At 37.1% G+C, this 26,138-nt stretch overlaps 1 protein-coding gene across 1 annotated transcript in view; it reads right to left on the bottom strand.

Moving 5' to 3' along the window:
• Positions 1-1,057: 1,057 nt before the first annotated feature.
• The window catches only part of MEI4 (meiotic double-stranded break formation protein 4), a 74,970-nt gene continuing 49,889 nt past the window's right edge, over positions 1,058-26,138 (bottom strand). Inside the window, exon 5 of the mRNA XM_052694432.1 lies at positions 1,058-2,058. Coding sequence (XP_052550392.1) covers positions 1,807-2,058 — 252 coding nt within the window. The 3' untranslated portion in view covers positions 1,058-1,806. The remainder of the gene's footprint in view (positions 2,059-26,138) is intronic.

Genomic DNA, 26,138 nt, shown 5'->3' with positions numbered 1-26,138 from the left:
AGCCTTTCAGGAAAGGCGTCATGAAACAATACACATTCTACTGTTTTTCAGATTCTGTTATTTTCCTGTCTTCAAGACATTTTTGAAGTGTTGTTTTTTTTTTTTTTTTTTTTCCAAATATGAAAAGGACCAAATGTTGCACAAATTACCATATCAAATGGATACCAGTTCCCTTTTATTTATTTTTTTCCTTGCTCTCTTTGTAATCATGCTTTTATTGCTCTTACAGAACTTATGTAAGGAGGTGGAAGAACCTTGTCTAAATAAAAATTAATAAGACAACTGAAAAGGCACAATAATTCTTGTGTGGCTGCCAAATTTATATCCTTATTTATTTTCCTTAATTTAGTAAGACTTATCTAATTTTCTACTGTGGATATTCTTTTTGCTTGCATAAGACAGATTTCTGTTGAAAGTTTGCTAACAGAGAGAATTAAATGTTACAATAGAATACAGTAAATAGTAAGTTTAAGAAACATACCAATGCTGGATAGTATATGAACAATTATAATATCTCTTTTCAGATACCAATTCAACATCAAAGTAACTTGTTTTGCAAATGCTACTATCTTCTAACTATGTAGAAAAAATAGGTTTATTATCTTAAATAAGTGCATTCAAACCAACAAAATAAATATTAACAAGATCAATTACTTACAGTAATAAAGCCACAGAGCATGTTTTGGGCATTAAAAATTGATTTGAAAAAAATTCTAAAGAAAGAATAAGGTAAATGCTATAAATGTTTTCTATTTTTGATGAATATACCCTACTAGAAGACACAACAAAACTAAAACGATATTTATTTACTATAAATAATGCTATCATCGTAAAACTTGTACCCTCCTGCCCCAAATTTATCAAAGCTGTTCTGTATTGGTTAAGCTATTGTTGAACTCATTTCTACAGGCCTTACATATTTCTATAAATATATGAATTTAATAATTATTATCAATACACTTGCACAGAAATAAAAATGTAAAAAAAAAAAAATCAGTACATAAGCATGCAAAAGAGATTTTATCACTATTCATTTATTTTGAACAAAAAGGTCTAAAGCAACCACAGAAGGAGTTAAATTTAATTTGAAGTCAATAGTCAACTCAGAGTGAATTAGGCCTGATGCTTACGCATACGCAAGTAAAGCCAAGAATAAGAAAGTTGCAAAACCAAGCATCAGATTTTATTTTGGTCAGATAATCACTGTGATTAAACAAAAAACTAAGACTATCCTAGAAGAATACTGATGTTACCAAGTTTAAAACTATTCTTTTTGTTATTTCTGATTTCATCATCAGACAGCAACCTCTGCTGCATCACACAGAGTGTGGCAACACACCTGCTTTCTGATGATCAGTCTTTTATTTCATATTATCAATATGCCCAACTAACCAATGTCTCTAAAGCATACAGAAGGTACACACCTCACAGTTTCTTAATACAGAAGCCTAGCTCTACACTCATTATTTCTTGACTTCAAAGTTCAGAGCGCTTATAGGAAGCATTACCTGAAACTATTTTCTTTGTTACCATTTTCACTGTGTATGCAGATACCAATATATTGTTTTCTGTTACATCAAATAGTATTTATTAAAAACAAAACAAAACAAAACAAACGAACAGGGCTTGAATTATTACATTTCTGAATATTTAAAATTGGAAATAAATTTCATTATCTCTGAAGCGAAAGCATAGCATAGAAGTTTAAAATAAATATTTTTCAATAACTACAGTTTCCCTGCCTGACTCAAACATTTTCCAATCCAGTTTCACGACAATGCACTGCTTTAAAGTAGGTTGCTTGTTTTAATCAATTTGTATTTGAGCTGAGTTCAAAAGAACACTCACTCTCCATAAATATAAAGAAAACAAAGGGAATTCATCCGAAAGGTGAAGAATAACTTGATCAAGGTTCTTCAGAAATTTGATTTTCTCTTCTCCATCATAGCCTGAGTCTGAAGTGTTACTTTCTTCTGTCCCATTGTGAAGAAGTTGTTCCAGAATCATAAACAAAGTAAAAATATTCTCATACTGGGTAATGTCATACATCGCCTGGATCTGGGAATAAAGAAAAATTGATGCATAAACACAGTATGATAATATTTCTGAAGCCCATTATCTCAGATGATAGTTGAAGGAATAATGTAAAATTTGAAGTAATATTTCTATAATTAGAATGGCTATATATTCAGACATGATTTCTAAGGAAAATTTTCTTCTTTGGGAAGTCAAACAGCTAACAATCCATCAAACTGTCAAATGAGAAGTCAACATAACATCTTGTCCATATAAGACTTTCTCTAATTATCCACAGACTGTGACATATAATTATGATCTATAGATTTACCACCACAACAAAACTTTTCTTGTTTTAGACATATGATTAAACTTGTTTGGTTTTTGCTTCCTGAGATATTAAAAAAAAAAAAAAAAGTTTAAAAAAATCTCTGTAGTATGAAGAATTGTTATTCAAATGATGCTTCTAGAAAACAAAACAAAACAACAACAAAAAACCCAAAAACACATTAGAATTCTCAGTATCAGTAGAAAATATCCAAATCTGTACTACAGCTTTGAGTCAATTTCAAAAGGAAAGAGCCAGTTTGTCAAACTTAGAATTCATTCTAATGTACCTGTCCTGCATTTGGAAACTGCTTTTTCAAATTGAAGTTTTTACAGCCTCTGCTGTACACAGGGAACAACTGATAAGACAGAACCTTAAACCTTGTGGAGCTGGCTCCTTGGAGTGAAATTCTGGATCTTGCTTAATAGTAAAATCTACCAATAATATGAGATAAACTTGCTCTGAAAAAGACTGCAATTACAACAGCTGATTGATTAGAACTTCAAAGTTAATCAAACTTGCTAGAAAATCGAGTACATATTTTAGAAAATGGATGGGTAGTTCTAACATGTCTACATTTGGGCCTGTAGTACCAGGCTGTACTGGATCTAGGCTTTGACAGGGATCTATTAAATCGGCACCACCCTCAACAGTATGCTGCTAGACTTTTCAACGTGTGTGAAATATATAACAGAACTGTTGTTTTTATTGACCAAGTAAGCGATTTTTGATTCCACTAGAATCTAATGAAAATACAGCAGTTTGCCTTCCCTTTGTAAGGCACATACCTCTGTGGTAGATGGTGGCTAAGGGGACTGTTTACTCTTATTGTGAGCTAGTAGCTCTTCAATCCACAATCAGAGTTTGAAGCCTCCAATGTAAAGTTTTCAGGTCAGCTTCTACATCAGTGATAACGGTAAGACACTACAGCCATCTTACTGCAAACTCCTGGTGTAGTAAAGGTATTTTTCTGAGTTTTCTATACATCTTGAAAATCAAGTTACTTACTGAAAGTATTACCCCTAGCCTTACACATTCCATTATGTCTCTCTTGATCTTGGTAAGAATAACCTGTAGTTCAAAACCCCATGACAATTCAACACTGACACAACAGATAGTAAAAAAATAAAAACACAGTATTAAATACTTACATACTTCTAGAGTCCAATTAAATCCAATTATATAATTAGAGAAAACCTCTTTCTATAACTTCAAACTATGATTTGCATGATGAAAATGATTTTTTGCTGTTGCATGCTAGAAGACACTATATCATCACCGTATGACTAACATTCTGAAAATACATTTTCTTTCTTTCTGTAACAGAACATTCATGGCTTATTAAATTATATTAATCTCTCATTAACTATTATAGGAAAAAATAACTTACAGTGGTAAAGTATGATTCTGCACAGCAAAATAGAAACACAGAAACATAAATTGAAGTTCTATGCTTTTAGCTTCTACAATGTGAATGTTTGAAGTACAATTTTATAAGCAAAAATCTATGTTTAAGTCTTAAGCACTGGACTTGGAAATTTACTCATATCTTCCTTTCATATGAGTGATCAACAGAAAATACTTTAGAAAAGCGAATTATGTCACTCCACTTATCCCCATGACCTTCAGCTTTTTGAAGCAGTTAAACAATTGTGTTACTTTCAGTGGATCTCAAAAAGTGCATCTAATTGCAGCTTAGTAAACTACCTAATTGATTACATATGATAGAAACCTCAAGGTAACTAATTGCCTTTCATCTGCAAGTACTACTTCCCTAAAAGAAAATGATTTTAGCTACACAAAAGGTAATTCTATGAGAGCAAGGAGGAAGCCTTTTGTTGTTTGTTTTTTGGTTGTTTTTTTTTTTAGGTAATTTGCAAGGGATGAATGCACTTCAAAACACTTTTATAATACCAGGGGGGAAAAAAAAATCTATCTACAACAATTTCTGGTTCAAGGCTTACAAACCTTTCCAGCCCACTTAACATAATCTCCACAAAACTTTTTTTTTTTGTACACTAATTGATATAATTACTACCAACAGAAATTTATGCCTTAGAATTAGTAGACAGGAACATTTACAGCTACTGATGGTTAATAAGGTAAGAACCCTTTCTCCTTGCTCACCAGTGTATATGAGTAGCAGCATTTGTACACGATGCACACAAACATACACACGCACCAACATACCTAATCCACCAAGAAAGTTCAGAAGTTATGTTCATAATGCAGGCCTTTTATATGAACGATAATTCCTAAATATATTCATATCAACAATAAATAAGTCTTATATTGACCCTGTTTTTCAGAAAGAATTTTAAGATAATCATCCTTTCACAGATCAGACAAATGTGTTTTTGTTCTTGTTGGTTTTCTTTTGTTTGTTGTTTTGTTTTTGTTTGTTTATTTTTTAAGTGAGATCAGTCCTTGACATGTTTTCCTCTTTTCCTCACCAAGTATTTTGAAACATGTTTCTTAACAGTAAAGTGCATTTTGTAGACAGTTCAGTTTTCAATTTAACATTAGAAATTATTTTCTTATTCTGATTTCACAATCCAAAACATTTTTCAGAGTTAAAGTATTTTTAAAGATTATTAACTATAGAAGATTGAGCTTTACATAAGGTGGAAACCAGGAGTATGAGGATATTCTGGCTGCATCAGACAATCTATTAATCAGAATTCATCTGTCTATATCACCAAATGCAGAACAGAGGAAATGAATCAAAGGCTGCAATAAATTCCTCCATCTTCTCAAATACTGGAGAGCAACCACAGCAGACATTTTTACTACATACTCTGAGAGCATGGGAGAAATTCTGTAACTATTCTATAACTAGTCTTATTTATAATGCTATCATGGAAAATAAAACAAAACACAACAGTTCAAATATGTTAAAAGAAAATGTTCAAATATTTAGGCAGCAATAGCAGTCAGAATGCTAAAAGTCAATCTGTATTCATGTTGGCCTTTATTATACTTCCTTTTTGCAAAGCAACAGCCAACATATTATCAGATGGCCCCGCGTACGCTTTCAAGCCACTGCTGTCTTAGTAGACAGATTAGGAGTTGGCATTTACAAAAATAAATTGGACAAAAAAAAAGTCTGTAAACACACAGAAATAATTCAAGTAATCATCATGGAACAGTGAATGTTTTTTCCAAAGGCTGGGTTATTCAATAGGACTCAGTAAAAATTCCCAGATGATGGCAGAATATATTAGTTTTCTTGCCTTAGTAGTTCATGCCCATTTATAACATTTACTGAAGCGCTCTTAGTAATATAAATACAAAACAAAAACAGGAGAGTAAATATTAGCTTTGAATCAGTTCTTTACGGTTCTCTACAGCTGTTTGATAGTCTCAGTGCACATTTTCAGGGACGCAAAATTGAGATAATTAAATGTTACATGGTTAAATGTTACAAGTTTAAGGCAGGTAACTTTAGTTCTCTAAAAATTATTTCCAACATTTGGGCTACTACAATATAAAGATTTCCTCTTTCCTTGCTTACCTGTAGTCACTATCCTAACCACAAGCATTTCTCCCTCCTTCCAACATACGTTTAGCTGCATATTTTTTAACATACGTTAACATACGTCATAGCTGCATATTTTTTTTTCCCCAAAACAGCGCTAATTAAAATAATTAATGTAAGCAGTGTTACATTCTTCCCATACAGTGATTTCTACAAAATTGTAGGATATTGCTGAAACAGCCAATGCAGTCTTCCAATTGGCCCAGCAGTGGTTGGGCACAACAGGCCAGTGGGCACGGTTCCAGGCTGCCTGAGTTCAAGAAATGTTTGGACAATGCTTTCATACATAAGGTTTGAATTTTGGGGGTGTCCTGCGTGAAGCCAGTTGTTGGACTTGATTTCTGTGGACCCCTTCCAACTTGGGATATTCAGTGTGACTTCATGAGTTTTTACAAGCAGCAATTCAAGTGAGCAGAACCCAGCCATGCTTGGGAGAGAGTTAGTCCATGTTCCTGCTGAGCTGAAGGCCGTGTGTTCCCTACTTTGTACCACTGCTAGCTCATGTAGTTGCTCTCTGAATAAAACATCTAGCTGAGATCTAACATTTATTCTACATCAGGGGGAGCTTTCAACTGGGTCAGTTCCATGTAGGAAATGAGATCTGGAAGGGGAAGGTAAGGATTGCAATGTTTTTATTCTGTGTACAACAGATGTTTGCACTTAGGAAATCAGAAGCTGAAACGACTGCTCCAGAGATGACAAAAAAAATGTGCTTGCAGAAAACAAGTGCCAGCGTGCTGTTACTTGTAGTTCTTCAGGTGAATGACCACTCAGCCCTTAAGCTCAAGGTTACAGTAACCAAAACTGACATGGAAACTCCTGGATATCATGCAACAAATTGTGGGATATGAAAGGTAACAATGGGAGAAACTGACACAAGTCATGGATGGCTGATTGTAGGTGGAGATTCACAGCCAGCTGAAGGGGAACTGCGGGGACCCTGGGGAGAGAGGAATCCACTAACAAAGACAAATGAGCAACTGTCAGCAATACAAGTTTTAACACTGCATCTGGACAGTAGTATCAGCAACACCAAATCTGGGTGCAGATACAGCAAAACAGGCACCAGCGAGGAAAATATAATTAGGGGCAGGTTATTTGGAAAGAGATGGAAACGTAAAAAGACAGATATAAGAACAGTGAAAAGGAGGGCCAAAGCACAAGAGTGTTACATGATCAGTGCTCAGCTGTCCTATAAAGACAGACAGTATTCTCATAAAGTTCCAGCTAAATGAAAAGTAACAGCTAACCAAATTATGTGTTCTGCTCCTGGTGACATTCTGGAGCTCTGAGGATTTTAAAACTTTACACCAGCATCACAAGACCGATTCTACCTTCTAAGTGCAGGCACATAACTTCTACTCCTTTTATGCCTCAAAGGACCTACACTGTGAAGACAACACAACCCTTATAAATGTAAGCATATTTTAAGGTGAAAAGATGTGGAATATGTTCGGAGAAACCAGTATGGAAACTAGGGTTTCCACAACTATGTATAAACCAAGTTTAAATGTGTGCTGCAATAAATATTAATGTATGCTATATAAAGTACATAAAATACAAACAGAAATTTCAGAAGCTCTCATACAAATCTGAATCAAACCGGAAAGATGAGTGCTTATACAACAGATTTGATATTTAAAAAGGGATAAAAGTGGCATTTATATTAGATGGCTATTTTAACAGAAAATTATCCTGCCCAAACCTTCTCAAATCTCCATACTGTAAGAGTTTTATTCTTACAATTTTTTTCTTGATTTTTTTTCCATATCTTGGAAAATTTTTACTATTCAGCAGCTGTAATTTGTATGTTCCTGAGGTGTCTCTCCGCCTATTTCAGATTTCACTGAAATACGAAGTGCTAAAAGCTGGTACTTCTTTCAGATGCATACTTTTTTTTTTTTTTTTTTTTTTCCTCCCAGAAAACAAAGACCAAAACAAGCACGGCCTGCTAAAGCTATGCTAATGCTGCCTTTCAGGCAAAGCAGAGACAGTGCTTGCTGCAGCATTTGCAGCTCAGCTGAAATAAGCACTCCCATACTCAGGGAGTACCGAGGACAGAACAACCAAGTCTACCCATCCATTCCCAGCAGGAACTTCTCCATGAGCTGTTCCCACCTCAGGGAGACGAACGGAACCAAAGCTCCTATCAATTCTTTAGAGGACTGAGGAATAGGCAAAAAACACATATCTATCTTAAAACAGTCAATCACCAACCAACACACCATCTCAGTGAATAGTTTCAGTATCCCTCGGTTCCTTGCAAAATGCTGCTGGCACAGGCAGGTACATGTGCAGCCTGATTTCTTGGCAGGAAAATAAAGATTTGTGGGCTAAGAGGCCACAGAACTTGTGTAAGTTGACATCCCACATGGCATGGATAAAAATACCTCCTCTTTGAAGTGCAACATGACCAGAATGTTAGAAAATGTTTGAGTATCATTTACATGTTTCCAGAGACAGACAATCCTGGGACTGCTTGTTTTAGTAGTGAGCTACTCCAATGCTTTCGTTAGTGCTTTAATCTAGAAGACATGTTTAGTTTGTAACAGAGACGAGAGAATTTCCCTAAAGAAAACAAAATAGGGTTCAAGAAAAAGCACAGTAACCTCCCAGCAGGGTAATGAAGTATTTCCATGATTCTGGTAAATGAACAGTAGAATTTGACAGTTTCCTATCAAAATTCTTCATAATTTTGGGGTTTTACATGTCAGATCTACTGAGTTACAATAAGAACAAAGTGAGAAGTCTGGAGATGAAAACAACATCCTTCAAAAATACAGTCCAGCAGCAAAAGAAAGTTCTTTGTGCTTTACTTGTGATGAAAACATAATGGAAAAGTTGGAAATATTTCGGTACAAGAAAACTTGGAAAAGAACATCTTCATTAAGTGGTAATCAAAACAAAGCCAGGCAATAACAGATTCAACTCACAAAACCTGGTATTTTATGATTAGGTGACAGAATCAACCAAACGATGACAGAGACAAGACTGTAAATAGCACCATATTCATATTTTCAGTATTTGTCATTTTCTATCCTAAAAATACCTTAATTAGAGTGCATTACTTTAAAATGTTCCCTACTGCTTCAGAGTCTCTTTACTCATAGCATTTGAATGTGATCCATGATTTGTTGTACTGAATTCTGGAAATGGAAGGGGTTGGTCCAAGGAGAGCTAAGAGACTAAAGAACAAGGCAGCAGCAAACTAAATACAGACATCCCAGTCCACAGAATTTTTTTTTATTATTATTTTTTGTGCTCACTTTGGATACATATAGAAAAAATGTTGCCCTGAAACCATTTGCAGTATTTAAACAATATATTTGTCCTAACAACTGTATTATCAAAATCAAGTCACTAAATTAGAAGCAATAGTTTTTACTTTCCAGTAGAAGAATTTCTAAATTGACTGATTGGAAATTACCATTCAAATGCTGAATTTTTCAGTGAACAAATTCACCATCCTAGTTGAAAATTTTCTCTTCTAATACATCATCAGGCATAAAACCAATATTTTCCCCAGCCTGTGAATCAGAGGCTGTAGCAAATATCTTTCAAGAATGACTGAATTGCTTCCTCGGACAGTGATATTATCTCTTTCTCATTGTATGAAGATCAACTCTAACAGTGAGTTCTGTTCTTGACATGTTGCTTCTCCTTGGAGAAATCCCTGTTCAGTCTATGCACTGCTGTGCTCTTGTCATAAGCACAACACACACTTTTTTTCAGAATGCTTCAGGTATGTTTGAATAATAGAGCATTTTACTTCACAACAACAAAGACTTAACTCAGTGTTACACAAGTATGTGAATAACTACTACGTAGAAACTGAAGCAGAAAAAAAATCAACACGCATCGTATAAGTAAGCACACAGTAGGATAATAGAGGGTCTCTCTAATTGCTGTTTAGTGTTTCAGTAATGTGCTGACAAGCATCTCTAAAATATTTAAGGCAGGCATGGATGAAAGACTTTACAGGAAATATTTCTGTTCTGATTTTAATACCACTGTCTTTTGTTAAAAGGTAATTATCTTACAAATTGCTGTGCCTCAGGATTTAGTCTTTAGAAGATCAGCATTTCTCTTTAATTGCTTTTTGTTTTGTTTTTGAAATGCATATTTCCCTAACAGCATTCCCAGTAATCATAATCCCCATTAACCACATCAACCTGCAAGGAAGTTCAAACTGATTTACATGCTCTTTCAGTGCAAAATTCACACCACCTACAATTCCTTATTTAAACTTACAGTAAACAAAACAAACTTTCAAGCATTTTTGATCTTTCATTCAATGGGATTTCAAACTCTGTTTTTGTCGTATCTTCACTGATGCTCTCTCTTTCATAGAATCATAGAATCACAAGGTTGGAAACGACCTGTAAGATCATCCAGTCCAACTGTCTCCTCATCACCATTGCCACCACAAGCACTAAACCATATCATGCAGCTCCTCATCCAAACGCCTCTTGAACACTGCCAGGGACGGCGACTCCACCACCTCCCTGGGCAGCCATTCCAGTGCCTGACCACTCTCTGAGAGAAAAAGTTCTTCCTTATGTCCAACCTAAACCTCCTCTGATACAACTTGTGGCCATTACCCCTTGTCCTGTTCGTTGCCTGGGAGAAGAGGCCAAATCCCTCTTCACCACAACCTCCCTTCAGGAAGTTGTAGAGTGCCATGAGGTCTCCCCTGAGCCTCCTCTTCTCCAGGCTGAACAATCCCAGCTCCCTCAGCCTCTCCTCATAAGACTTGTGCTCCAGACCCCTCACCAGTTTCATTGCCCTTCTCTGGACACGCTCCAGGACCTCAACATCTTTCCTGTAGTGAGAGGCCCAAAACTGAACACAGTACTCAAGGTGCAGCCTCACCAGTGCTGAGTAGAGGGGGATGATCACCTCCCTGCTCCTGCTGGCCACACTATTTCTAATGCAGGCCACGATGCCGTTGGCCCTCTTGGCCACCTGGGCACACTGTCGGCTCATGTTCAGCTGAGCATCAACCAACACCCCCAGGTCCTTCTCTTCTTCACACTCATCCAGCCACTCATCTCCAAGCCTATAACACTGCATGGGCTGTTGTGCCCAAAGTGCAGGACCTGACACTTGGCCTTGTTGAACCTCATCCCATTCACCTCAGCCCAGCAGTCCAGCCTATCTAAGTCCCTCTAAGTCCCTCTGAAGGGCCTCTTACCCTCAGGCAGATCAACACCACCTCCCAGCTTGGTGTCATCTGCAAACTTACTGAGGGTGCACTCAATCCCCTTATCTAGGTCATCAATAAAGATATGAAACAGGATGGGCCCCAGTGCTGACCCCTGGGGGACACCACTTGAAACGGGTTGCCTCATAGAAGGAGATGAGGTTGGTCAAGCATGACCTGCCTTTCACGAACCCGTGCTGGCTGGGCCAAACAGTTATCAGGATAACTGATCGTGCCCAGAGGATAACTGATCTGGGTGTTAAAGGCATTGTTAAAGGCATGTAAAGAAGGCATTGAGAACCTCAGCCCTCTCCTTGTCCTCAGTGACCACGTTCCCTGCTGCATCAAGTAGAGGATGGGAATTATCTTTGGTTCTTCTTTTGCCGTTGATATATTTATAGAAGGATTTTTTATTGTCTTTTACTGCAGAGGCGAACCTGAGCTCAAGTTGGGCTTTTGCCTTCCTAACTTCCTCCCTGCATACCTTAGCTACTTCTTTGTAATCTCCCCAAGCAGCCTGTCCCTTCTTCCAGAGGATGTAGACTCTCTTTTTCTCTCTGAGTCTCAACAGTAACTCCAGGCTCATCCACACCGGTCGTCTTCCCCTGCGGCTCGCCTTACGGCACTCATGGACAGCCTGTTCTTGTGCCTTTAAGATTTCGGTCTTGAGGAGCGTCCAGGCTTCCTGGGCCCCTTTACCCTTGAGAAGCAGCTCCCAAGGGACCCGCGCTACAAGCGCCCTGAACAGATCAAAGCCTGCCCTCTGGAAGTTCAAGAAGGTAGTTTTGCTGGCCACCTTCTGACATCGCCAAGAATGGAGAATTCTACAATTCTGTAGTCACTCTGCCCAAGACGGTCCCCAACCTTTACTTCTCCCACCAGTCCTTCTCCGTTAGCAAAGACCAGGTCACCTCAAGTAGCTCGGTAAGATTCAAATATCTGCATAAAACACCAGCTTTCCACTGGAATTATGTCACCAAAACCAAAAACTTCCTCCAAACTTTCACAGGATACTGTCAAAGGCAGAATTTAACAAGAAGCCATTAAAGGCATAGTAGGGTACTGTAATTTCATGAATATTAGAGACAGTAGACATGAGTAGTGCTACTTGTTCAACAAAATTTGTATATATGGAATATATCTATAGAATAAGTACTGAATAGACTGCTAAAATTCAATCATATGAAAACAATGTTATTTATTCAGCTTAAAATTGTGAGGAATTATAGAAACAAAATATTTACTCGAAAATCATGCACAACATGAAATATCAGGAAAGAGCACACCATAGTATACCCAAAAGATTGCATACATGCTGTAAAGCTTAATTATAGAAGCAACTACTCCCTTGCCTAGAACATGACAAAACATAAAATTGAACAGATTATTTCCTACAATCTTTTTAGGCATTAGAGTAACTAAATGGTCCGACTGTTTGCAACTATGGTTTCTCCTGCAAGTTTACTCTTCTATTAATTTAATGTCATGCTGTCTTGAAAAATCCCAGACCAGTAGTTTTCTAGAAATTTGCATGTATTTTATTTATTACTTTTTAAACGCTATACAAGTACAGAAGTACAAAAAGAAGGGTTTTAAAAGCTTCAGAGTAGCAGTTTGCAACTTGTGTCATAGGAGAACCTCTGCTGGAAAGTAGCGATATGCAGTTCAAGACTGGCTCTATAAATTCAGAATGCCAGGAGGGATTCTCTAAGGACAGCTACATGTAAAAATAGTTTTTTGAAAATGACAAACTTCTGCAGTGTTGTATGAACACATTGTAGCATTCTGACAGAACACCGAAAAACAAACAAACGAACCCACAACAAAGAAAACTTGAAAGTGATCACATGACAATGTAGCTGTTAGGAACCAAATATTTTTTCCTTCAAATTTTGAAGCAGAAATTTCACAGACAGGATTATGTATTAAGAAAAACACAATTCTACATTACAATATAATCTGAACCAATCATTAAAGGATTTAGAGAAAAAGTCTGTGCTTTAAGCATTATTATTATTGAGATATTTTATACTAAGCTGAACCTAATGCAAAGGCTTCCTATACCCAACTTTGGAATACTTAAGATCCCCATCTAATGTAGTCTGGGACAAGATCTCTGCTGTGCAATTAACGCTGTGCGCATGGCCGAATCTCCAATCTGAACTGTTCTGAAAGTCTTATTTGTCAGTAGTTGGCAAAGACAGAATTGGCATTAAGTAAAAAAAAAAAAAAAAAAAAAAAAAATGATTCTAGAAAGTGCAGTTGCATAAAAATTTGAATGTATAACATCTTCAGCAAGCACACTGCCACTTACAGCAGAACCTATTTACTGTGCTAGCAGGATGTCATCACAAAATGATGAATCTGGGAATTTGAAATGACCTAGAAGAAAGTTAAAGAAAATTTAGAAGATTTACATATGGCAGGAGAAGCATGTGATTTTTCATTCTTTGACATCATTTATTTTTATGCCAAATCATCAGCACAGATCACTAACACTGCCTAAAACTGACAGCTGATGGAGAAGTACAAATCACTTTGTCCTTTAAAAGGATTCTGTGAGGAACAACTCAGTACTATTGAGCCCCAGCTTGGGCATCCAAGAGTTGAGTACCTTAGCAACAGTACTACCAAATACATCAAGTATTTACAGTAAGCCAAATATCTCAGAAAAATAACACTAAAAATGATGAGCAATGTACTGCTGAATTTCATTGAGTCCCTCAGAATCAGATTCTTAACCTAAACAACAGAGTGACGTAATAGAAATTTACAGGAATTAGGTTTGGAGTAGAATCACGAATTCCAGCATTCATTAGAAACAATTATAGAGTCATAGAATGGTTGGGATTGGAAGGGATTTTTAAGATCATGTCATTCCAGCCCTCTGCTATAGGCAAGGACACCTCCCTCTAGGCCAGGTTGCTCAAAGCCCCATCCAGCCCCATCCATTCAAGGCCAAGCCTTGAATGCTTCCAGGAAGGGGGCATCCACAGCCTCTCTATACAATCTGTTGCAGTATCTCACCACCCACATAGTAAAGAATTTCTTGCTAATATCTAGTCTAAATCTATCCTCTTCCAGTTTAAAACCATTTCTCCTTGTTCTGTCACTATCTGCCCTTATAAAAAGTCCCTCCCCAGGTTTCCTGTAGGCCGCCTTCAGGTACTGAAAGGCCACTGTAAGGTCTAATCTGATCTGATACAAACTCATTTGCTCTTTGAATCTCTAAATAATGAATCTGAAAAGATTTTTTTTTTTTAATTGATCTTCCCACAGGAACAAGGTATTGCTTATGAACTTCACAATACTTGATGCTGCTTGTATGAAAAGTAGAGTTTTAAAATGCAATAAGATCATGTTACATACAATTACTGAATAATTAAGGAGCATAACACAATTTCAAGGAGATTACAGAGAACAGTCCCTAATTCTTCCAACCATTAGACAGCAACATGACTGTTGTTGTCAAATAACAAATAGCATCATACCAGAAGGTAACAAATAGTGTTACATTAAGGTAACCTACGGGTTCCTCCTGTCAGTGTCACAGTACCTGCCAATTATTAGATGAGCACAAAGCAGACTGGGTGCAACACAAATGTCAGATTTATTGTGCAATAAGAATGTAATGTTAGATATGCCACAATATTTATTATGAATTTGCCCTGTTAAGATTAGGAAATTTCCAACACTTCAAAGGATAACTAACTTTCCAAAATGATAGCTAAACTTCAGTTTGAGACGAGATGTGTGTGTGTATGTCTATATTGATGACATTAAATTGTTCTGGAAGAAGAAATGAAACAGTGCTTCTTTCTAACCATGGACCAGATGTGCTAATTTAAAATACCTGATACTTTATTTTGCACAAAAAAATCTCTAATGGTTGATTCTGTTTATGGCAGATGCATACAGAAATGCAGCAATACTTTTCTAAGTCCTGTTAGCAATACAATAGCATTCCTCTTTCTTCAGCTATCAAATTTTGCTACTTCAAACAGACGTAATGCTGCACACTTAATGCAATTTAACATAATGCTTAATTTATTAGAAAGCGTTAAAACTATTGTGCAAGATATTAAAATATAGCATTAACAAATTATACTAAATACATAGACTGCAGGAATTACATTAAGAAAAATATGACAGGAAATCATTACAGACTGACTCATTAAAAGATGAGAGAAGAAATAAAATTAAGTGCAATCAGAATTAAAGTGCACCAATCACCTTTGTTATGCTGTACCTAGTAAATTTTTAGTTGCCTATTTTTAGATGTCGTCTGTACGACCTAGTTATCAACCAATGAGAGAAAACAGCTGCAGTATTAATAGAACTCTTGTTTTAATGGTTAAAGTTTCTTCATTAGAAGAAAGTCACTATCTAATTTCAATTTTATTTTATTTTTTTTATATTTAATTTTTACTTCACTTATTCCCTGAAAGAGCACTAACCAAGCAGAGAGAAAAATTCAGGGACAATAAAGCAATTTTCAGACGACGAACAGGAAAGAATATTGCTACATTCTTAATGGCTTCAGAGTAGACATTAAATATATTCCTAGAGGTTTCCCTGATGACACCACGTTACCCAACAAGGAACTCATGCTGTGATTGTTTCTGCTATCAGACTGGATTCATTTAAATTTAATTCCACCCCTTCTATGCTACATTGGCATATAGCCATTGATTTTGAAATAATTTTAAGCATTCTGGTTAGTAAATTCTTTTAAAAAAATCTATTTCTTTTTTTTCCCCCACAGGTCCATCTCTTTTCCTTACTACCATGTATTTTAGATTCCCTCCCATACACGGAGGGCTTAACATCACGTGGTTCATTTAAGAATCTTTTCAGTCCTCAGTCCTCTTGCCAATAAGAATTGAAAGACTTTGAATTCCTTAATTCTAAAGGGAAAATTAAATCTTTCCCATCTTTGTTCCCTCAGTGGGATCTCTTTTCTCAGAATTGTACCAGGGCAGCCTGAGGCCAATACCACTCTGTGGCTTTACCTTCCCATAAAGTGAACAATGAGGATTCTTGACAATTATCTCTTCTAAGAATAAAAAATGCCTCAACACCTATTCCCATTTCCCTAGCCCCTGGAAAACACATGCATTTATCAACAAACAAGAAAGCACTTCATGTACGTATTTTACCCCTGACCTTGAAAGTTCAAGAGTTATCAACTCAATACAGATGAAGGAACCTAATGACTGTGTTCTAGACCAATTTCCACCCTATATCTTTTCAAGATAAGAGTCCATAAGTTGCAAAGCCTTCTTTTATGTTACAGAAAACTGCTTCTCATCCTGGAAAGGAGGAAAAAAACCCAACCTGTCCTAAAAGATCTTCGGGAACAGTACCCTTGAAAAGAAGGAGGGTTAGTATGATTCAGAATGAGCATACAGGAAAACTAGCAGCTTCTAGCTGTGCTAATACAATTTACACACAGATTTCTATTCTTCAAGAAATGCACATACTACATATAATAGTGAAAACTGCGAAAAATAAGAGAATTGAAAAAGGAATGTATCAGGCCTTTTAAGCACATCTCCAATGTGAGGATAGGTACCTTGTGAAACTCAAAGAGGTGTTCAACTGGGTGACACTAATCCCATTTCAATGGATTTACTGGTGGAGCAACCAGGGAGTGTTGCTAAGGGCTTTTAATTTGCTCCTAAAATCTTTAATGAAAGACCTCATCCATTATGTCATCAGAAAGAACAAATAGGTAGTCACTATCAACTAAAACTAGAAGATGGTTCTCACAAGAATGGTACGGCCTTTGTTTGAGAGGGAGTATCAAGCTCATCCATTGTTACCTGTAACAATATCACGACGAACAGAATGAGTCTTGGAAAGAAAACTACTTGAAATCAGTAGGAAAAAAAATTAAAAAATAGGAGCAAGGTCCAGTTCATGCAGAACTTTGAATCTGTACAGTGTCATGGTTTTGTGATTTTTGCCTTTCGATATTCCACATCATAACATCATGTGGGGCACTGGGACTTTAACTGTCAATGCTCAAGTCCTGCGTACCTGCCCTGAAGAGAAGAACTCCATTCCCCAGGGGACCTTGCGGTCAGGGAGAGGAGGTTTAACTTCTGGCAAGGTCACCTGATTTCTCTTTTCTCGCCTGCCCTTCATCGTGGGCGCTGCTCCCATCTCCCTGCTGCTCAACTGGACTGCGCATCTCACCTCAGCATTGTGCTGAGGCCTATCCACCTTTCAGACATACTCTCTCTCTCATTATATTTGATTTATTAGCTTCAATTCTGATTATATTGTATTATAGTGTGTTATCTTGCATTCCGATAATATACTTACTAAATTGGTTTGTTTCTCCTCAGATCAGTGCTGCTGTTTTAATTGTTTTGGGGTCCCCTGTTTCCTTTTTTTCCGGAGGTGCGGATCTGCAGCTCCCTCCGCCCCACTCGTCACAGAACCGAGCCGAATCAGCCCGTAAACTGTTGACATACAGACAGCCTGATATCTAGCCAGGAGAAACTGATGATGCAAAGAACTTCCCAGTTCCACTGTCACATTTCTAGGTCTCACCTCTAGAGTATCACTGTTCTATAATTATAATCCACCATCTACATCCCATGTAACTTCAGAAGTAACAACTCCCGTCGCCATGCAGCTAAACCAAACGAAAAGTCAAGCAATCTATGTTGTCTATGTTGGTTCTTTTTTTTTTTTTTTAATCTATCAGTTTATCAGATAGCTTGACACTGGCTATTTTTGCGATGACTTTGTCAGATTTAAGATGGCCTTACTAATACAGGGATACTGAGTCAACAGCTGATGACAAAGCACGTATTGCCTAAAGGCTGAAAGACCTTAGCGATCAGCCTAGGACAAAAAAATGTAGTCTTTGCCCAGAAGCACAGAGTATACATACATTCAACAATGAAGTACTCCCTCTCATGACTTTCATGGAGATGATAATTGCAGTTGATCTGTAAAGAGGGAATGAAATGTGCTGCCTTTCCTATGCATGTGTTCAGCCAACAGCCAAGAAAAGGAAGATTGTGAGAAGCAGAATCCCTACGCTCATGGAATGGCAGAACTTGCAACAGCAAGTCAGTTGAACAGTCTTCAGTGATCTGAAGACAGAAACTTCTCAGCCAAATTTTCAAGCTAGATGGTCTCAAACAAGGTGAGGTAAATGAATTAAGGTAGTTTCAAGAGTTACTCTTCTAACATATCATGATTTTTCAATAGCAAGAATGAAAATGATAGCAGACCATATATTTATGTTCTGCTGGTGCTCAAGAATGACACACAAGACTTTCTTCTGGGTACAGTCAGGGGCTCTTGCTATTTTGTTGAGTTAACAGATAAAGTTACTAGCAGCACAAATTGTACAAAGATTTGTAAATTTATTCTAAATGCTGAAAAAAAGGGCAGTAGAACTTGAAAAGGCAGTTTTCTTCCATCTTTACTCAGAAGTTGAAAATCATCATCACTCAGGACAAATATATTTCACTAAGTTCATCTTGCCTGTCCTGAGACACATATTTAGTGTCAAGCAAATGTGTACAAGTTTAACAAGAAGAAATATATTTGGCTATTAGCAGGAGAGATAGTGTCCTGCTATCTGTCCTAATGTAACAGAATGAAGAGTCAGATATTGAACATCACCCTCTTCCTAAACCAATGCTGTTTACCACCTTGAAGTCATTTGTACCAGAAAAACAGCTTGAAAACATATAAGCTATGTATCACTTAAAAATATTTCTATGGAAGTAATCAACATATGTTATTCCTAGAAACATCTAGTGCTTGAAGGTGGGAGACTCCCGGGAAAAGGAAGTAGTTTCACTTTGTACATGACATTCCCATCCTGGCCAGCTGCCTAGGTGCCCCCTTTTCCTTCTGAGAAACTTATAAAAGTTTTGGAAGCATTTAAAAACGTCAGGGTCAGTTTTCTACGAACACGATAAATGTTAGAAACGTTTGATTTTCTTTCTCACCCTTTGGATACTCGGAGAACCATAAAATACTGGCTGAAAATTACTACCTTAAAAAGTAACAAACTTGAAGTGATATCAATAGTACAAAGACAAAAAGTAAAGCAGAGAAGGGAGGAAAAAAAAAATCCAGAGAATTAACTCATATAGAGAGAATTTTCATGGAATTCCCACATGGAGAAAGTAGCAAGAAATTTCTGGCATTGGATCTTTAGGCGGAGAAAGAAAATATAGTAGATGTTAGCTTAGAACAAGAGAAAATTTCTTAGAACTAAAAAAATTTTCTCTGCCTTGTATACTTCATTTTTTTTTCTTCCTTAAAAAACAATTTCAAGAGATGACCTTGCAGGTTTCCAGATCTGCTGCTCTTATCTGAAGCCCTTCTATTCTTTATGTATTTTCTAAGACAAGCTGACCAAGCTTACTGCAACTCAAAATCTACATCTATATTAGTTCATCTCATGGTCCTAGTAAGTATTTTACTAAGTAGTTAGTAACAAAGGAAGTTTAAAATAGTTGCTCTGCCTGGAAATAACAGCTAACACAACCTGTTTTCTGCAAATAATGTGAAATTCATTCATAGCAGTAAAAGAAAATAATCATTCATTACAGTTAAAAATGAAAAATTACACTAACTGAAATCTTCCAAATTTAAATCTAAAATAGTAAGCACCACTTTGCTACACTAAACTACTACAAAATGACAGAGTATCTGGAGTTTTTTTTAATTTGCTGCTTCTGTATTGCAGTATGATTTATTTTACAATTTAAAACTGTGTTTAATTGCATATTAAGAGACAGCTCTATGTGCAACAAGGTTTTATTAACACAGCTGCCCATCGTATTTCATATTGAAAACAACCTACACTGGCTTACCTATGAAATGAGCTCATATTAAAGACCTACTACATGTAAAGTAGCACATTAATATTCTATACAGACTGTAATTGCCATTCTATCGGTTTTGTAATATTCATATTTGCAAGCAGTTTTGAATAGCCTTCAATTATTTTTCTTCTAAAATGCCCCCTTTGCATTTATATTAAAAACTTTCGAGAAGGCAGTTACTAACTGGGAATAACTATACAGTAATGCAGCATATCTTTTAGTTTATTTTGACTTCATGCAAATCCGAAAGTATTTCTTAAGTCTTTTTTTTTTAAATACTTGAATTATTTAAGTACAGTGATTATTCCAGAAGCTGCAGTGCTCACTAAAGGGATAGACAACTGAGTTCTGAACTGCTTTAGAAAGCTACAGCACAGTACTATTAGAACACAATAATACAAATACTTACAAGACTAATGCACATACGACAAGTACATGGGTCTCTATAATGGTATTACCACTTATGACCATGAAAGATACAAAGATACAAAGAGCACACTGACACCATTTGATTGAGCAAATTTTGAGCTGTAAAAATTCTCAGCTATTTTTCAGTATAGTCACCCTCATTAGCTATGCATTTTTATCAGTGATGAACAAGCATGCTACACTCTTAAAACTTTGCATCAGCACTGTTGCTACTGCTGAAACACACCACTCACTGCTGACTGAGCTCACTTCCACTGTTCAGTCTCCATAAACATTCAAGTGTCAATGAATGTCAATGGGTGCCATTTTTGCCAAATGGAGGAATTCAATTCCACACCTTGTTTTGTACACACTTCCATGTCAAACACCATTTTATCAGACTGCCCATCTGCTGACATCTGTTGCACAGTGACAAAATATAATGGGATACTGGTGGGAAGGTTCAACTCCTACTGCCATATCAGCAACATCTGCCTTTGACATTGTGGGCAAACATCACGAAATAGGATGCATTTTAAGAAGGATCTCTGGACGTTAACCGGGCTTGTAACAAAACAGAAGGAATGAAAGCAACACAAAATACATAACCTGTAAGATTAATAAGGTACTATACTTAAGGATATTTTTGACATGAAGCTATGAGTTAGCAAGATTGTAAAAATGTAATGTGTCTGGCAGGTGTAGTCCTGATTCTACTAACTCTTCTGTAGTGTATGAGTATTATGGAGAGTGACACAAGAAACAAGTATTTTGTATGAATTACATTCCCTAATTAATACTGGACTGATTTTGCTTTGCTTCCTTCCTTAATCTAATGTGAATATTACATAAGTGGTATTTCATATCACATGGTAGAAACTTAGTAAACTGCAAAGAACAGGGCAATCTTAGTCTAAATCAGAGATTAAACTGTATTGTAAACTCTACAAAGACATCATTTCTGACAAAAGTAACACCCTAGGAAAATAGGTCATTAGAAGCACTGTTAGCAAATGACCTCATTTAAAACAGTATATGGAAATCTTGTCCTTTCCATTTCTAACTCGAAATAAAAGATTTTGGTTCAACTAAGAAAATCAAATTCAGTTTGTAAACTGCAATTCTCAGGTGAGTTGCACAAAACAACCCCCACAGAATTTAAGAAACATCCATTTCTTAAACTTTCCTTACTTCATAGAAGAGCTATCTCCCACTTGTACCTACTGCTGTTGAGACTGTCCTTAAATACTCTTCCTGAGCACTGTATTAGGAGCTTACTGAAAGATTTCACTGTGGGAACTAGGCACACATGGGTGGAAGCACTGTTACCTCTTCAGTTATGTCCCTGATGGAACTTTTGAAGTTTTACAAGACAGAGCATTTCTGTTTTGCTTGTTTTCTTTAATCAAGAAACATAGAGGTTGCAGAAAGCTGTGAAAAAAAGCTGCAAAAACTGACAGCAAAAAGCCAAACAGTCGATAGTGACACGCTAGCCCAGTTTGAGAAGTGTACTCTAACAAGAAAATCACAAATACTGCTTAAATGTTAGCTTCAGGCACTCACAAAATGAAGAACCAGAAGCAGTCAACTGCAATATGAAATCAGAATTTCAGAATTTACAATAAGTCTGTCCTTAGTTAGCTTTTCTTTAAGATGGTGACATTTTATTTTGTGTATGTGTACATCGGACTGTAGAAGTCTGGAATTCTACACAGCTCATAAAACAAAAACCCTCCTTTGCTGCTACTTTGTTTACTTTCAAGTTAATTCTCAAAATGCTTTTCTTTCTGCTGCTGTGTTATGACAGCTATTTTCCCTTTCCTAATCCTACAGTCACATGAATTCCCTGCCATTTCTACAGTACAACTAGCCTGGAAGGGAAGGGAAGAGTGTAAAAACTAAGTAAACAAATCCAGATTCTTCAGAACAAATGCCTGCATTTAAATGCCTGCATAAAAGAAACAGACAGAAGTAATTCCACTCCTTAAAAATAATTTCATGTTCTTGGTGTTCACACATCTGAACCTATACTAAATAATCACAGAACTGTTTTAGTTGGAAGAGACCATTAACGGGCATTTAGTCTAACTCTCCTGCAACGAACAGGGACATCTACAGCTAGACAAGGTTGCTCAGAGCCACAGCCAGCCTGACCTTGAGCATCTCCAAAGATGGAGTTTCCACCAACTTTTTGGGCAAGCTGTTCCAGTGTCATCCATATCATAAACAAACATACTCCTTAGATGTACAATCTGAATCAGTTGCAGCTGACATATTTCTAACAAAACATTCAAGATGCCCTTGACCTGCTCACCACACTACCTCTGATGCATCCCGGGATATGGTTGGCTTTCCGAACTGTGAGGGCACATTGCTGGCTCATGTCCAGCTTGCCATCCGTACCAGTGCCCACAAGTCCTTTTCAGCAGGGGTTTTGCTCATCCTTACAACCCCTAGCTTGTACCGATAGAAGGGGTTTCAACAATCTAGGCACAAGACCTCACACTTGGTCTTGTTGAACCTCATGAAGTTCACCTGGACCCACTGCTTCAGCCTGTCTAGGTCGCTCTGAATGACAAGCTGTGTCTTGGGCATGTTGACCACACCATACAGATTGGTATCATCCACAAACTTCCTAAGGGTACACTCAATCGCACTGTCAATATCACACAAAATTGCAAAAGTTGGAAGGCACCTCAACAGATAATTGATTCCAACCACTCTGCTAAAGTGAGTACTCTACAACAGATTGTTTATGAAGATGTTAAAGAACACAATAATGTAGTGTGATATTTTTATGTATCCTTCAATTTTAAATTTTGAAGGAACCACAAAGCTTGACATTGGAGGACAGTTGGACTAGATGATCTTGTAGGTCCTTTCCAACAGAATCACAGAATTACCAAGGTTGGAAAGGTTGGACTGTAGGTAATGATGGAGAGTTTGTCTGGTATTCCAGTCTTTCTTAATGTGGACATGTAAGCAGGGCTACAATATGTACTTTTGCCCCATCACAGAGACAGGACCACTATAGCACTTACCATTATTTTTCAAATGACCAAAAACTGTTTTGTTGTTGTTGTTGTTGTTGTTGTTGTTTGTTTGTTTTCCTATAAAACAGCAATAGTTAGTATAGTATCTCTATAATGAGGGCTCAGGCACTTACTGGCTTTACCAAGGATAGTTCAAGCCTTCATTCCCTCGAATTCATACTCACTACCATTTTGCTAGGCCATGAGAGAACCCTGCCAGCATGGTGCAAGTAACACAGAAAGTGATCAGAATTTTTCAGCAGTTCTTTGTGTAGTGTATTTAAGAATAAATTTAGCTGGCTCCAGAAGCCCATCTGAAGTAGCTTTTAACAGCCACTTACAGATCCTGACTTCCTACAGCATAGGCCTGTATCAGGCTTCTATATCCTCTCCTTCAAGTGCAAATGCCTTGTGTGAAGAACAAAGTGGGGAGTAAGCGTGGGATGCTGTAGAGAGGGCAGGCCAATATAGACGTGAATTTCCCAGTCATTGTGCTTTTAATATTCCCACAGAAATGTTAATATTACCATGCTGACAGGAAAGCAGGGACAGGGCTTTTTCTAACAGCATGCAGCAAGAGGACAAGGGGAAATGGTTTTAAACTGGAAGAGGGTAGATTTAGACTTGATATCAAGAAGAAATTTTTTACTGGCAAGACACTGGAACAGGTTGCCCAGGTTATGAATGGATGCCCCTCCCTGGAAGCATTCAAGGCCAGGCTGGATGGACTTTGAGCAACCTGGTCTGGAAGAAGGTGTCCCAGCCTACAGCAGGGAGTTGAAACTAGATCACAGAATCACCAAGGTTGGAAAAAAACTTTCAAAATCATCCAGTCCAACCATCCACCTACCACCAATAGTTCTCACTAAACCATGTCCCTCAACACAAAAGCCAAACATTCCTTGAACACCTCCAAGGTCGGTGACTCCACCACCTCCCTGGGCAGCCCATTCCAGTGCCTGACCACTCTTTCAGAAAAGCATTATTTCCTAATGTCCAGCCTAAATCTCCCCTGGCGCAGCTTGAAGCCATTCCCTCTACTTCTATCACCAGTCACATGTGAGAAGATGCCGACCCCCAGCTCACTACAACCTCCCTTCAGGTAGTTATAGAGAGCAGTAAGGTCTCCCCTCAGTCTCCTCTTCTCCAGGCTGAACGTTCCCAGCTCCTTCAGCCTCTCCTCATAAGCCCTGTGTTCCAGACCCCTCACCAGCATTGTTGCCCTTCTTTGAACCCGCTCCAGGGCCTCAATGTCTTTCTTGCAGCGAGGGGCCCAACCTTGTGATTCTATGATACTATTAAAGTCCTCGAGGAACAAACCATGATTTTTTAAAACTAGGAATTGCATTTAAGCCATCTTTCAGAAAAGCACTTAGCTTTCTATTACAGATGATAAACTATGAAAGTCACCATTTTTTCTTATCATCTGTCAGTGGAATACATATGTGCCAACATTACAGAAGAAAAAGTATACTGATGTAAAAACAAACCTATTAAAACATGAAAGCACTGATAAAGCATTAAGTAATCTACACATAGAAGAAGAAGCAATTAACGATACTGAAGATAAAGCAAAAATTTAGAACACAAGTGATTGATAAGAGAAGCCAAAGGGATTACAGGAAATAAAAAGAACATTAAAGCGTATTAGAAATAAAAACAGTACCACAGAAAAACAAGGGGACCCTAGCTATAAGCAGGCATGAAAACTAAGTAGTTAAGCAGAAAAGGCAGAAATAGTCAAGTTACTGCTATACAATTGTACAGAGTACAATGAAAGGCTATTTCCTATGATATTCTGTGCAGAACTGAAAAAAAAGGCATATAAAACAGCATCTGCAACAGCTTGACACTTTAATAAGGGATGCTCCCAATGTTCTTTTCAGAGTGCCTTTCTGATGTTTCTTTCATAATGTCAAGATCCACATTAAAACATCAGATGTGTGTATATTAAGCCCTAGATTACTGTATGGAGGATCCATTTCAACAGGATAAAGCATTTGCTAAAAAGGCAATGGGGCTTTTGCCTGCAAAGTAGATTTCCTTTGTATTGTATTCCTATATAAAGTTATGAATGAACAGGAACAAGGTTCTGCCACCTATGTTCACTCTAAATATTAAAAAAGCACAACACTTCCTGGGCAAGATTGTGCTATGTTCAATACAAACAGAATACTTCACAGTTTGGACTGCAAATGAGGAGCATCAAAGGACACAGATCTTCCTTCTGCCTCAGAAAGACCCTCATAGTAGCAGATATTTGATTAAATAATAAAATCATAACTTACTTCTACATATTTAATTAATTTTAAAATACCGTGAAGAATTGGAAAAGTAGGCTTTGTTATTATGGCTAATCATTTCAGAGACTATAGTTAGTTTTCAAGCAGTATTTGTATGATGCCAATTTATCACAGTTCACTGCTTGTGTTTCCGGACACGAGTGGCAGCTAGTAAAACCAACCTATGTTTTATTTATTAACTTAGCAGAAGCTGACTTATTAGATTTCACATTAATTGCCAGCATTCCACTGTAGCAACAAAGTCTTGAATGCTTTGTTAGAAATATGTCAGCTGCAACTGGATCTGAGTTTGTTTTTCAGATTAATGCTTTTACATTAGGCATTTTCTCAGTGATATAAACAATTAAAAAATGACAGATAATTGTACACCGCTTCTTATGCAGATCCTTAGGACAATTAAATCAATCTGCCTCCGTTTATAAATAAATAAATAAAATTCTACA

The sequence above is a fragment of the Tympanuchus pallidicinctus genome, unplaced genomic scaffold (genome assembly GCF_026119805.1).
Source record: "Tympanuchus pallidicinctus isolate F22 unplaced genomic scaffold, pur_lepc_1.0 scaffold1, whole genome shotgun sequence".
Classification (NCBI taxonomy): domain Eukaryota; kingdom Metazoa; phylum Chordata; class Aves; order Galliformes; family Phasianidae; genus Tympanuchus; species Tympanuchus pallidicinctus.
Note: the sequence above shows the minus strand (reverse complement) of the source record. Positions and strands in the feature narration are given on the sequence as shown.